This window comes from Xyrauchen texanus, chromosome 12 (assembly GCF_025860055.1).
Source record: "Xyrauchen texanus isolate HMW12.3.18 chromosome 12, RBS_HiC_50CHRs, whole genome shotgun sequence".
NCBI lineage: Eukaryota > Metazoa > Chordata > Actinopteri > Cypriniformes > Catostomidae > Xyrauchen > Xyrauchen texanus.
Window position 1 is genome coordinate 23,076,311 of NC_068287.1, and position 14,581 is coordinate 23,090,891.

General features: G+C 37.7%; 1 protein-coding gene across 1 annotated transcript; it reads left to right on the top strand.

Moving 5' to 3' along the window:
* Positions 1-6,507: 6,507 nt before the first annotated feature.
* rac3a (Rac family small GTPase 3a) lies at positions 6,508-13,956 on the top strand. Its single transcript, XM_052139827.1, has 6 exons — positions 6,508-6,678; positions 9,137-9,208; positions 9,384-9,501; positions 11,849-11,911; positions 12,014-12,173; positions 12,512-13,956. Exons 1-6 carry the CDS (start codon positions 6,644-6,646, stop codon positions 12,640-12,642), a joined length of 579 nt encoding a protein of 192 aa, XP_051995787.1. The 5' UTR covers positions 6,508-6,643; the 3' UTR covers positions 12,643-13,956.
* The last annotated feature ends 625 nt before the right edge of the window (positions 13,957-14,581 follow it).

The window sequence follows — 14,581 nt, forward strand, 5'->3', positions numbered from 1 at the left end:
GTATTTGCATTAGGGACTACAGCCATGGCCAAAAGTATTGGCAGTGACATTTTGTGTTGCGCAAATTTTTCTGCTTCAGTTGTTGTGGTGTTGATTCACATTGTTTCTAGATTATTGTGCAGAGTGATCAGATGCATTTTAAATAATTGCAAAAAAGCTTCATTGTCCAAAAAAAAAAAAAAAAGAACTTTATCACAAAAATGTCTAGGTCCCTCCTGATGGAGGGAACGAGACGTGTCGAAGAAGCAACAATAGGGGTCCAATTTAAATCACGCTATGTGCTGAGCCGTGTACATGTGCTGCTGACACAGGAGCGGGCAGGTATTTAACGTGCCAAAGTGACCAGCTGTATCAGGCTGCACGTACCCTTCCCCAATGCCCCATGAAGTCGTCAAAAGCCTTCTGGTTCTTTACCCTTGACAGGGGAACAAGGCGACTCTGCCAAGTCTGGGAACGGGCCGGGCCTCTTTTCTCTTTATGTTTCTCGCATAGAGTCAACGGCTGGGTCTTAGCCAGTTTCCTATTCTTTCAGGGGGAAAAGACCCTGCGGAGACCACACCTGCCCAGAGATGGGGCGGTGACATACACCACATGGGCTTTTAGGTCACATGTGGGAAGTGGCACGGTGGTAGATCCCGCCTCTTCAGAGGGAGGAGTTGCTACAGACACGGCGACCGGGGGGGCAGTGGGAACTGCCCAAGGGAGACGCTGTCCGCTCGTAAGGGGACCGTACCGCGGAAAATACACGGTAGTCAACATAGGAGCCCTGACCTGTGGAGTACCTATTCCAGTACAGGGTACATTTGAGTATCAGGACTAACCACGTGCAGATCTTGGTGTTGCTTGGCCTGGTGGACTTGCAGGAGAACCATGACGTGCAGGGCAGAAGCGGCCTGTCCGGTGGCGCTGTAGGCTTTGGCAGCCGGTGACGACGTCGTCCTACAGGCCTTGGAGGGGAGCACAGGGCGACACCGCGAGGTGATGGCATTCTTGGGACATAGGTGGATCGCAACCGCCTTATCCACCTGGGGAATCGCCGTGTACCAGTGGTCCGCTCCGCCGTCGAGGGTAGTGAAAGCGGATGAGCGAGGGGCTTTGTGATGAGTTGAGAGGGGTGCTCACCATGCAGTCGTCAGCTCATCATGCACCTCTGGTAAGAAAGGGACCGGGGGGAGGCATGGCTGTGAGTGGCGCGCAGTCCCAAGGAACCAATCATCCAGCCACGACGGCTGTGGGGAGGACGGAGGGTTCCAGTCCAACCCCATGCTGGCGGCGGCCCAGGCAAGCATTTCGGACATCTGGGCGTCAGCCTCAGCCTGGGCGTGCTGGCCCGAAGGCGGCAGCCCAGACGAGTCATCCACTCTGATGCAGCGGCAAGCTCAACCGAGCCCGCTGCCATCCCCACATTGCCTCCATCACCAGCCACGTCGTCCTCAATCCCGTGGGAAGAAGGAGCGACGCGGGGGACGGCTGGAGTGGCATTCCTTCGGTTGAAAGAAAGCCACGACCGCAACGTTGCCATGGTCATGTTCTCGCTGTGAGAACATGAACCATCCACAAACGCTGCCTCGGTGTGATCACAGCCCAGACACACGAGACCGCGCCTGTGGCCATCTGAAGCGGAGAGCACTCTACCGCATCCAGGAACTACACAGGGCGGAAAGGCATCTTTATAAAGACGCGTCCTGAAAAGGTTCAACGCCGCTGTGTATTGCTCTTTTAGAGGAAAATATACTCTTTTAGAGAAAATCACTATTTTAACAAACAACTCTTTTTGTTTGCTCTGTCGAAGCGCCCAGGGCCAAACTGCACTGCCGTGCAGAGAAGGAGAAAGCTGCTGAAGTGTGCTGTAGATCCAACAGCAAATTGCTCAGCGGTATGAGGAACAGCTCACTGCATACACGACCATTGGCTCCGAAGAAAATGTATAAATGAAACAGATGTATTTCCCCGCCTTTATACCCGTATGTCCAGGGGCGGGACATGCAAATTCTGTCTGCCAATTTCTCATTGGCCTTTTTTCATAGATCAGAGGTATATTCAGCGCAAAGAGAGACCCCTAGTGTCGCTTCTTCGACACAAAGTCGAAGTGAGCGACAGACAGGGAACCCAAATTTCACTGTTTTTTGGTCCTGGCACAAAATGACCAACATAATTTCACTAATCATATCAGCAGCATCTGGGAAAGTGTGAAGAGTACCACTCAGGTGAAATCACTCTATCATTCTGATTGGATTATAAGAGCAGACTGATTGCTATAAAAGGGGGGAAGAAGTGCTTCCAATCATTGTGTTCTTGTTCGCAATGGTTACCTCTAAAGAAAGATGTGCAGCCATCATCGCTTTTCACCAAAATGGCCTCGCATGCAAAGAATATTGCACCTGAAAGAACCATTTACCGGATCATCAAGAACTTCAAGGAGAGGGGTTCAACTGCAGTGAAGAAGGCTTCAGGATGTCCCAGAGTGTCCAGCAAGCACCAGGACCGTCTCCTCCTGAAGAGTCAGCTACGGAATCATGTCACCACCAGTGCAGAGCCTGCTCAATATTGACAGCAGGTTGGTGTGAGTGAATCTGCACGCACAGTGAGGCGAAGACTATTGGACAATGATCATTACATTTAAATTTAGAATCCGTGGCCAGGCAACTCCCCGGATCTTAATCCCCATAGAGAACCTGTGGTCAATCCTCAAAAGGTGAATGGACAAGCAGAAGTCCACAAATTGTGATCAACTCCGAGCACTAATAAGTCAAGAATGGATCGCCATCAGTCAGGATTTGGCCCAGAAGCTGATATCCAGCATGCCAGATTGAATTGCAGAGGTTATGAAGAACAAGGGTCAATACTGTAAATATTGACTCTTTGTTTTTGCCAATAAAAGCCTTTAAAACTCATAACATGCTTTTCATTGTTTTCCAGTATACCATAGAAACATGTGAAAAAATAATCTACAAATACTGAAGCAGCAAACTATGAAAAACACAAAATTGATGTCACTGCCAATACTTTTGGCCATGGCTGTATAAGTTTTATTAAACTAATATTTTCTCACATGGAAACATTAACATGATGTTTAATGTGTGTTGTCATTGTTTATTCTATATTGATTTAAAAACCTGACGAAGCTAAAGGCAATATAAAATACATTTTACTTTTTAAAATTAAATTCCTGAAAGATACAATTTGTGTCTTTCTATTTGATTCCTTTTTGAAACATGTAAATGCACACACCAATGTATAATGTCTGACAAAGGAAGCTGCAAAAACCATCCATTATTATGGGCACTTTTAAAAGTCATGTTGTGTGAAACCTATAAATTTCTTAACTTGTAGGCTATAAAAATAAATTTTGCTGGCAGCAGGGTTAGTTAAGTTACTTAGAGTAATCCACTACAAATGACTAATTATTTCCTCTAAATTTGTATCAGATTAATATAAAATTACTTAATTGGAAAAGTAATTTTAAATTACGTTCTAAACCACTTTTCTCTCGTTCATAATTACAAAGTCATGCACTAGGCACCTCTGGACCTCATTTCTCCATCACAAAGACTTGTCATGGGGGCAATAATTCATGTATTCTACAAAAATAGTATATTAGAAATAAGCATAACCCTATAATGTACTAACAAGGTATTACATTTTAAGTCTGTAACTGTTACAAGAATTTTAAATGTATTGCACTACCTTTTTTTTTTTTTTTTACTAAAAAGTAATTAGATTACAGTAACTAATTACTTTATAATTGGATTATACCCAACACTGGCAGAAAGAGTCAACTCTGTTTAAAAGTTTTATTCAAGTTAACAACAATTGGATGGTCCTCCCTATAAATCTTTTTAAGATGCTTCATTGTAGAACTCTGTCACAGAAAGGACAATGGTGAAAATTGCACCTTAAAGGTGCACTCAGTAAATGTGTTCTCAATAAAAACATTGTATTAATTAAGAATAGTAATTGTAATAAAACATATTTCAAATAATTAGCACTAACATGCAATGAAGACTCCAGTCATATCAGTAACCTTATAAAAGCTGATTTTTCCTACATGGAGAGGGGGGCTGCCATGTTAGAATCACATGACCAGCCAAACACTTCTTGCTAAATCTCAGAAACCAACCTGTCATTGGACACTTTCACTCCTGGATTAAATTACGTGTAAGACAACATGCAAAATAATAAAAATAATTACTAAATGCATCTTTAAGACAGTTAGGCCCATGTGTGTTCATTTATACGACAGTATCTGTTCTTACAAAAACATTTGTGGTCATGTGAATTAAGAGCATTTTCTAGAAATTTCTGTTACATGCCAGCTTAAACATAGCTGGGTTTGTCTACATTTTTGCTGTCTTAGAATAGTTTAACACACCCACACTTCTGTGTGTCATTTGTTCAAAATTGCACTGACAGTTGTTCTCTTAACCCTACCACTTGTGTTATGACACTTCACTGTGCCATTTGTTCAGCGTAGGACTGACAGTTGTCACTTGTGTAAAAAGTCAAATTCCCTTTCAAGGCAAGTCAGTACACTTAGCGGCCAAATTTGTAATGCACCCAGGCAGCATACAATGGATACAATTAGCAACAAGTGCAGCTCCTATCTACTTGAAAAATCTCCAAAATGGTCAGTCAAGATTAAGATCAAAGAAAATATTTCAAATCAGCAGTAAAATCTGACAGCAATGGTATCAAAATATGTGCTTCTTAACCCTAGAATGCAAAAAGGGGGTTAAATTGCCCCGAAGGTTCTGATGTTTGGAAGATTTTATTAATACAAATATTTATTTCCTTGATCTCCCATTAAAGCCCCAAAATCTTGTTTGTGACCCTCACTAATATTCATTTTCATGTTTCTTGGAAATAGCTTCAGAAAATATAAAATAATTGATCACTACCCCAAGACTGCATAAGGGGGTCAGAATGACTTCACGTGGTATTTTTTACGTTTCTTTCTTTCTTTTATTTTTACTTTTTAAAAATGTATAGCAGATAAATATTTGAGCACTGACATTCAGATATTTTACATTATATTTTAAATCAGCTAGCTAGTAAACCACTAGAGCTACTAGTTAGCACATGTTAGCAAGTTGGTAAGTTTTGTCTGGAAATACTGTATTTTGTAAACTTAAGTAAAATGTATATGACAGATTTTGAAACATAGACATACAAATATTGTAAATCAGTTAACAACCAAACTATTAGCAAGTCAACTATTAACAAAATATGCTCACATACAGTAGGCCTACAGCAGAGGAGGCTTTGGAAATGTCCAATTAGACACCATTATGGCATTGGAGACAAAAATCAGATGATGATGATGATCCAGAATACAGACCAGGTTGTGTAGTTGTTTGACATTTTAATGAGAAGCAGATGAGGTTTAGAACATTCCAGTGGAGAACGCTGTCTGCACTATTAGATGTTTTGAACGCGTTTGTAATAAAGGCTCGGTACAGGAAAAGTTACAGTTATTTTAACTTTTAATTTTAAATGTTAAAAGTGAACAAATAGACAATAATTAAACATTAACCGTTGTGAACAATCCAATTCTTAAATTATTGAAGAAGATATAATATATTTTCTTGGAAGAAATCTATTGAAACCAATAGGGGTCATTTTGACCCTCTTTATGCATTTGTGTAGATTTTTGGGGTCATGCATTCCAGGGTTAAGCTCAAATTTACACTAACAATCCTATTCAGACCGGTCCAGCTAACGCACATGCACGTTCTCAAGTTGACTGACAGGTGATGTCTGTATCTAAAAGGTGATTGGCACTTTTACCTGTAAGGTGGGACTTCCTTTTCTACATCCGCCATATTAGGTGTTCTAATTTCTCCCATTCATTAAATTAGAAGTGGTGAATAGGCTCTGGTAAAGCTCAGTTATGTCTGCCTCATGCATGTCTCTATGAGTTCACACAATGTCAATGTATTTTTAATCAACAGGAGATAATAAGGTTTCACAGTGATTAATGGCAACATCTCATTCTACTAAATAATGGAAAGAGAAAGACACAGAGGCAGTAGATTGCATGAGTTGGTCTCCCTTCACCCTCAAACTATACAATATTTTTGTATATATTGGAATTTTAGCAGTAAACTTAAAGTAGTATGTTTTGTGCTTGTAATCAACAACCTAAAATCAAGTTTTATATATTTCCATAGTTTTTTTTTTTTTTAGATTAAATAATTTGCAATGATTGATGGGATTGTAGTTTGTGCCCTTGTGAAAGACGGTAAGTATACAGTCTTGTACCATTTGTCTTTTTATCCGATATTTAAATATATATATTTTTTTTTTGCTGGTTGGTTTGATTCATGGCTTACAACTCTTTTCTGAATTATTTTGTGAAAAGCCCACGGACAAAAATTAATGGGAGAAATACTTCCGGAACCCAGACCAAATGTGGGCGTGCACTGTTAGGGGTACCTCACGAGACCTCCGTAAAAGAACGAATAGACTCTGTTCGGATTTTTCCGGAATGATCGTGAAATGCACCCGACTGCCGCCGCCGCCGCTCCTGCTGAACCTCTGTTGTATTAGCCCACACAGGCACATTCAGCATCACATTTCAGCATCACATTTCAGCGTATTTCTTCAGATTGCTCACTCGTCGGATACGACTCGTGCCCTGAAAATGCAAGCTATTAAGTGTGTTGTTGTCGGCGACGGGTAAGATTGTAAAGAAAATTTTCAGAAATTGCTTGTGTAACGAATTATTCTTTTGGAGAAAAGCAATTGTTGCGAGCAGGGGCTGTGGGTTGTGTGCTGACTGAACGAGTGAGCGAGATCTACTCGGACAGAATTGGTAAATGCTTATCATTAATGGACTTACCTAAATATTTCTCATAATTTTCCTTGACACCGGAGGTTGTTTGATTCTCTCATTGTAAATTATATTGTAGCCTAATGATGAGTAGTAATAGGCTGCGTTTTGGCGTTTGTGTTTTGTTAAATGTAGGCTCAGGCTTTTTAAATTTTGTGTTTGCCTTTTTTTTTTAAATGAACATTTGTTGCATTCATGTGTTGTGACAATGAAACGAGCAATTTATTATATATTATAATATTAAACGGAGCTCCTCAATGTTGTATATAAATTGGGTTCGCCTCTAAGGTGGGATCGCTATTTAATGATGTAATGCTTTCACACCCACTATATCACAGGAGCTCCAGTGGAAATAATATTTCCCCCTGGATTACCTGGTGCTCATAAGACTTCTCGTTAAACATTTTAAATGCATTTATTTGATCAGATAGCATATATGACCTGTAGACTCTAATTAGAGCAGAAATTGCAAATGTTGGTCATTTACAAAGATCCTTCCCATCATTGCTGTCCAATAAAATAGGCTTACTAAAACAATTAGACTATATTATTATTCTATAAGTTAAAGAACAAAACTCTAAAATAATATTTTATGTTTGTTGTTTTCGATCTGAGCTAATATTGTCCTTTTGGAATTCTTAAAAAATGTGCCTTTCCCCCCAAAGGAGATAAAAAAGGGAATCACCTAAAGGGATAGTTCACCCAAAAATGAAAATTCTCATAATTTTCTCACCCTCATGCCATCCCAGATGTGTAAGACTTTCTTTCTTCTGCTGAACACAAAGGTTTTTAGAAAAATATCTCAGCTCTTTAGGTTTACACAATGCAAGTGAATGGTGGCCAGAAATGTGAAGCTCCAAAAAGGAGATAAAGTCATCTCAAATGTAATCCTTATGACTCTCACGGTTTAATCCATGTCTTCTGAAGTGATCCAGTTTGTTTTGGGTGAGAACAAACCAAAATATAGTGCCTTTTTTAACTGTATATCCTGCCATTGCAGTCTCCTTGGTGATCATGATTTCAAGCTCAATTACACTTCCTAGTTCTTGATCACCAAGGAGACAGTTATCAACATGTACATCGAAAAAGAAGGTGGTCTGTTCTCACTTAAAACCAACTGGCTCGCTTCAGAAGATATGGATTAAGCCACTGGAGTTGATTGTATTTCTTTTATGCTGACTTCATGTGATTTTTAGAGCTTACAATGCAAGTGAATGGTGATCAGGCATTTGAAGGACCAACAGAGTGGAAATATTCTTCTAAAAATCTTCATTTGTGTTTCGCAGAAGAAAGAGTAAATGATTATAGAATTTTCATTTTTAGGTGAACTATCCCTTCAAGTATCATTTGCTAAACATTGTAGTTTGGTATGTTTTTTTTTTTTTATTTGATTTGGATTTGTCATGTTTATTTTTAGCCTACACTGTAAAAAGTGGTAACCTGCAATTGTCTTCTAAGAAGCCATTTCTACATTACCCATTAAAATTAGTTTTGTTGTAACCTTTTGTGTTCAAGTTGATACAGTTTATTTAGGTAAACATTATTTCAGTGTATTGCTGAATCCATAGCTTATTTCAGGCTGTGGAGAATTTATATTAGCGGTTTCACACTTAATTTTGCAACCAGGTTAAGTCGCTCTCTTGTGGTACATGCTTTCTGTCGCCATGGGCAACTACTTTTCACAGCCCAGTGGACAAAACCGAGGGGGCGACACACTTCATGACAGGAGTACAAAGTCAGGGTTCTCAGCCATGAATCCTACTTGCTTTTTTGGCCTGTTCACGTTGCTTTTTCATTCCTTATTCCTTACTCATTATCACACTTCCTCACTCTTCCTCTTTTTTCTTACTTTTTTTTTTCCCCTAATTTTTATCACTGTTCCTAATTCAGTCTTCACCCCACCACTGCATTTCCTGCCTCAACTCTCCACTTTGTCCAAGCTTTGTGTGTGTGTTTTCATGACAACAAGCTGTCACTCACCCAGGCTCCCTCACAAACTAAAATTTCAACTTTAATTTTGTTCCAAACAGAATGAAATTCTCTCTTCCTTGGAACACAAAAGGAGATGTTTGCAGAATGGTAGGGATTGATAGCCTCAGTCAATATTCACTCACATAGTATAAAAAAAAGATGCATTGAAAGTGAATAGTGACTGAGGCTCTCAAGAAGAGGCTATCTTCCAAGGAAGAGAGAAAGCCATATTGGTTTGGAACAATATGAGGGTGAGTTATTAAAGATAGATTTAAAAAAAAGTATATATTTTTTTAATGTGAACTAACCCTTTAACATCTTTTCTTATTTCAGTGCCGTGGGTAAGACATGCCTGCTCATCAGCTACACCACTAATGCCTTCCCAGGAGAGTATATTCCTACAGTGTGAGTACAGTATGATACTTTGAACTGGAAAATATTTATGCATCTTTGTACTGCCCGTGTGTGTTATTTTCCTTTTGTATATTTATTTATGTCAAGTTCATGGTATGCTAGATTATTACGAAGTTCTTTCCTGTACCTGTGTGTGAACCTCACCACCAGTTCTACCTCCTCTTAGGTTTGACAATTACTCTGCCAATGTTATGGTGGATGGCAAACCGGTCAACCTAGGCCTATGGGATACAGCAGGACAGGAGGACTATGATCGTCTTAGACCACTCTCCTACCCTCAAACGGTACTTAAATATGTCAATATGTAATTCTTCCTTTTTGGTTATCAGCAATAGTAATATGAGTTTAGCTTTGGAGTGTGCTCATGTATTTTCTTTTCTTTTTTTTTTTTTTTTAAACAAAAATCGTAAAATGGCATATAAAACAAATAAAAGATTCTTCATTCAAGATGCAACATTTTCTATTTGCCTTTGAACAAAGTAATTTGATATCAATCAATTAGGGCCTGTTCTCACCAAAAAAATCGAAAAGGCTAAAATTAACTTCTAATGTGGATGTTTAGTAGCAACTCTTAAAAAGTATGGGTGTGTCACTCCTAATTTTAGGACTAAAATGTTAATCTAAGAAGCATTTTAATGCTAAAAGAAGCTCTTAAACCCATGACAGCCTAGAAGTTGTCCTGAGGACTTCTAAATCCCTAAGAGTTACTCACAAATGATCCGAAGCATGGCTGCTGTCGTTAGTGCACATTAAAACAATGTATTAGAATATTATAATGACATTTACAGTATAAAAAGGTATCGCTTGAATTGCAAGGGTGTTTTAGTTAGAGATGAAGTCACTTCTCCCACGAATCGAAACAACCTAATTACACCGGAGATAAAGGTTTAGACTGCCATTTTCAATTATTAGTTAATCATTCCATTTATACCAAGGTTACCATACACTTAGACATTATTCAGGGTTTTATCGCGATACATTTTTTCGGACTCCGCATCTTGCTTTGATGCATCCCGAGCCTTCATTGCATCGTTGTTTGAAATCATCACTTTAGAACTAGTAATAGATGCTCGAGCTGCTAGTGTGTGTGAGAGAGAAACTGAGAGAGATCATGTGTGTAATTACCTCTGTTTGCTGTGGGTGAGAGTGAAAGAGAGAGAAAGGGTGTGCAAGGTTGCTTTTCAACAGAAATTAAAATAATTTAGGATATTATAGAAATTGTTTTTCATTCTTATCTGATGTACTTAAACACTGTCTTTGTTTTAATTGGTTGTCTTGCTGTGGTTACCTGTACTTCTCTTTGAAATAATTGAAATCATTTGGCAAAATGATATGGTACTGTTATGCGAACAAGACCTGGAAGTACTTCATAGCTATGAATCAAAGATTCAAGTACTTCATAGCTATGAATCAAAGATTCAATAGACCCATGGTATAAAGTATATTAATGTTCTTCAAACATGATTTAAAGGTGTTTTTAAGTGGAACGTCATGCCACCCTCCTGTATTTTTGTAGTCATATGTGATATTGTAGTTCCATACTGTATACACACTCACCAGTTCCAAACATAACAGTGAGTAGCTTTTTTATTTTTTTTATTTTTTAGATTAACAATTTTTATTGATTCACATATTTGAACATAGAAAAACAAAACAAAGCATATAGACACAGAATCAACATTAACCCCTACTATAACCCCTCCCAATCCCATAATCGCTTCATAGAAATTAAAGCTCCATCACCCTGACTCTGAATTAGCAGGGAGTAATACACTGATGCCTCAAGACCTTTTCCAAATGCAGTAATCACCAATCCCGGAGTATGTGCCACTTTAGGGGGGTGTATGCTATTCCCAAAAATAGTACAGATAAGTGACGCAGCTGTAAATACCTAAAGAACTGAGATCTGGGGAGAGTCAGTAGCTTTTTAAAAAATGTGAAAATTAACTTTCATATGATCTTATATCTTACACTAGTTTGTTCACCTGTTTGAAAGTAAAGAGCTGATGAGGCTGATACCATTTATTGCATAAAATCTGATACCATTTATAGCATAAAATCACTTTCTGAGACTTAATCACTTTCAGCATTGTTCAAGGCCTATTTTAAGGCTTTTCATTTTATAATCTTTGATAGTACTTTTGAAATCTTTAGACAGGATCTGTGTGCTGAAGATTGAGACTTGCTTTGGTACAATATGTTGAAAATTACTAAACTGATTATATTATAGTTTTTACAGGGATGCTGCTCACCTTACAGCTAGTCACCTTTTTTAAGCTAATTTGCCCAAATTGTAAAATTGTCAACAATTTCCTTTATTAAAATCACTTGAAATGGTTTTAACACTTTAAAAGCTTTAAATGCAAAAAAAAAAAAAAAAAAAGTTAAATACAACATAAAAATATATATATATATATATATATATATATATATAGAAACCTACATTGACTTTCTCACCTTTTTCACCTGAGTTTGCATCCCTGTTTTTATCAATGTGATACTAAAAAGGTAAAAAAAGACTTCAGTTTTCATTTCTTTATGACATCATCTGCATTGTATAGTGCAATGTGATCTGAAATGAATAATTGATGACATTGATTTTTACAAAGAGCCTTTTTTTGGTTTCCGCAGGATGTATTTTTGATTTGCTTCTCACTGGTGAGCCCGGCTTCGTTTGAGAATGTAAGAGCAAAGGTTAGTATACAGTATGCTGATATTTGAATATGTGATCCCAACAAGATGAAAACAATAATATTTGCTTAGTGCTCTGTTTTAACCAAAGATTTCTTCTTGTAGTGGTACCCTGAGGTTCGCCACCACTGTCCAAACACCCCCATCATACTCGTGGGCACCAAACTTGATCTGCGTGATGATAAAGACACGATTGAACGTCTGCGGGATAAGAAACTAGCTCCCATCACTTATCCTCAAGGCCTTGCTATGGCAAGAGAGATTGGTAAGAATTTTTTTCTGTGTATTGTAAATTTATTTTTGAAAAGCCTACATAGACATAGGGTCTGTAACAAAACCTAGAGAGTTGAGTTGAGTCTCCAGTGCGCTGCTATTTAAATGACGCACGGTGTTGCCACCTATATGGAGTGTGCCAAATCGGTCACTTATGAAGCTTTGTTTCAGTTAGTATGCTGCCATACAAGATAGCGAGGCAGCTCACTGAGTTTTGAACACAGTAGTTTTGCAATTTGGGTTGTTAAAAAATTCTATAATAGTTTTTTTTCTGTGGCCTTGATGCATTTAACCATGTATAGTGGCTCATTGGATCATTTGTTTTTTTAGGTTCTGTGAAGTATCTGGAGTGCTCTGCCCTTACACAGAGGGGTTTAAAAACTGTGTTTGATGAGGCCATCCGTGCTGTTTTGTGCCCTCCACCAGTAAAGAAGAGGGGCAAAAAGTGTACTGTATTGTGAGGAGCAGTGCAACAAATTCCTTCATTGATATGTCATTTAAACAGTGGGGTCTTCCTCTTTAGCACTGCTGTTATCAGTTTGTTATCAACAGATAGTAAATCCAACATTTGAGATGACAAACTGCAGAGACATACATTTCCATGGGATGTTTAATGTATCAGAGTTTGTTAAAGAAGAAGCATAACTAACAAATGCAATCAGTTATTATTAAACATGGGCACTTCAAACCCATTTACCCTGATACTTATTATTTTACATTATCAGAGCTTATAATGTGGATATTTTGGGATTGTGGATATTCATATTTTATCTGCAAGTACTTTCCCTCTTGGGATTTGTGAATGTGTCAGAAGATTGTGTAAATACATATTGTGAATAGCTTTTGTGAGTTAAATGTGAGGCCATTGTCAACACTCTCACTTACATTTTGAAGTATTTTTATTTCAGCTTTTATTGCCTGTCAAGCATTTGTAATGTACTTGTGTTTTCTTGTGCCTGCTCTGTATGTGATTATTTTATATTCAGGGATGCAAACTACTAACCTTTCAGATAAAGTCACCTTTTTTTAAGCTAATTTGTCCAAATTGTCTGGTAAAATGTTCTGAATTTTTTTTAAATCACTAAGCATTTTAAAATCTTTAAATACAACAAACAAATCAACTTATATAATCTCACATCTGCTATTACTTTCTCACCTTTTCATCTCTCATGAGTTTGCATCCCTGTATTTTAAACAAAGAAAAACAGTTTCTTGAGATTGACAGAAATATGACACAAAGAAGTGAACAGAATGAAATTGGTTTACCTAAAACTTCACATTTGGATAAAGTGTGTATAGTGCAACTTCACCTGAAAGAACATCAATTTGTGTGAACTGTGTACACCAAGTCTTTCTTTGTCTCGTTTTAGTTTTTTCTCCTGATGTGTTTGATACATTATAAGATGTGCCATTATGCATTTTTGTGCAGGGCCTACTTGCCAAATTATCTTTAAACACTCAAAAAAAGAAAACGCCATTGCCTTTAAATAATTAATATTTCAGTTTTACAAACATAAAAATATGTGTATGTGTGCCAACTGAGTGATTATGTTTTGGTTAGAAATGAATTGTTTTTATTGAACTAATGACTGAAAATTAAACCTAGACACTGGCAGATACACAACCTCAGTCGTCCTGTTCTATTGAAAACATTTGCACCTTTCAGTTCTTGTCAAAATAAACCAGAGTGTGATATCATTCTAAAGTCAATGCATTGATAAAGGGAACTCTTTGAATGTACTAGAGAAAGTACAAGCAATAAATTGGTATGCTGTTGCCAGATACCTTTTACTCATAAATAAATATATAAAATACTAGAGCTCATCAGTAAGAGAAAATTCTCTCATTTACTCACCCTCATGCCATCCCAGATGTGCATGACTTTCTTCTGCAGAACACAAATGAAGATTTTTAGAAGAATATCTCAGCTCTGAAGGTCTTCACATTGCCAGTGAATGGGTACCAAAACTTTGAAGATCCCAAAAGCACATAAAGTTATCAAAAAAGTAATCCAACAACTACAGAGGTTAAATCTTCAGATGCTATATGATTTGTGTGGGTCAAAACAGATAATTATTTAAGTCCTTTTTTTTTGTTTGTTTTTGTCAATTCACATTCTTCATGTATATCGCCACCTACTAGACAGAAAGGACCTTTTTTTAAAGGATTAATATTTTTCACACCCACACCTATCATATCACTTCAGGATACATAGATTAAACTACTGGATTACTTCTATACTGCCTTTATGTGCTTTTTGGAGCTTTAAAATGTTGGTATGCATTCGCTTGTATTGTGAGGACATACAGAACATAAATATTCAGTTCTTCTAAAAATCTTCAAAATCTTTGTGTTCAGCAGAAGAAAAAGTCATACAACTGGTATGGCATGAGGATGACT

What these genes read in the sequence shown, in the direction of transcription:
- rac3a (XM_052139827.1), top strand. Translation starts at nt 6,644, where the DNA reads ATGCAAGCTATTAAGTGTGTTGTTGTCGGCGACGG. An exon ending in TGTGTTGTTGTCGGCGACGG is followed by an intron (nt 6,679 to 9,136) that starts GTAAGATTGTAA and finishes TTCTTATTTCAG; the next exon opens with TGCCGTGGGTAAGACATGCC. An exon ending in CACTCTCCTACCCTCAAACG is followed by an intron (nt 9,502 to 11,848) that starts GTACTTAAATAT and finishes TGGTTTCCGCAG; the next exon opens with GATGTATTTTTGATTTGCTT.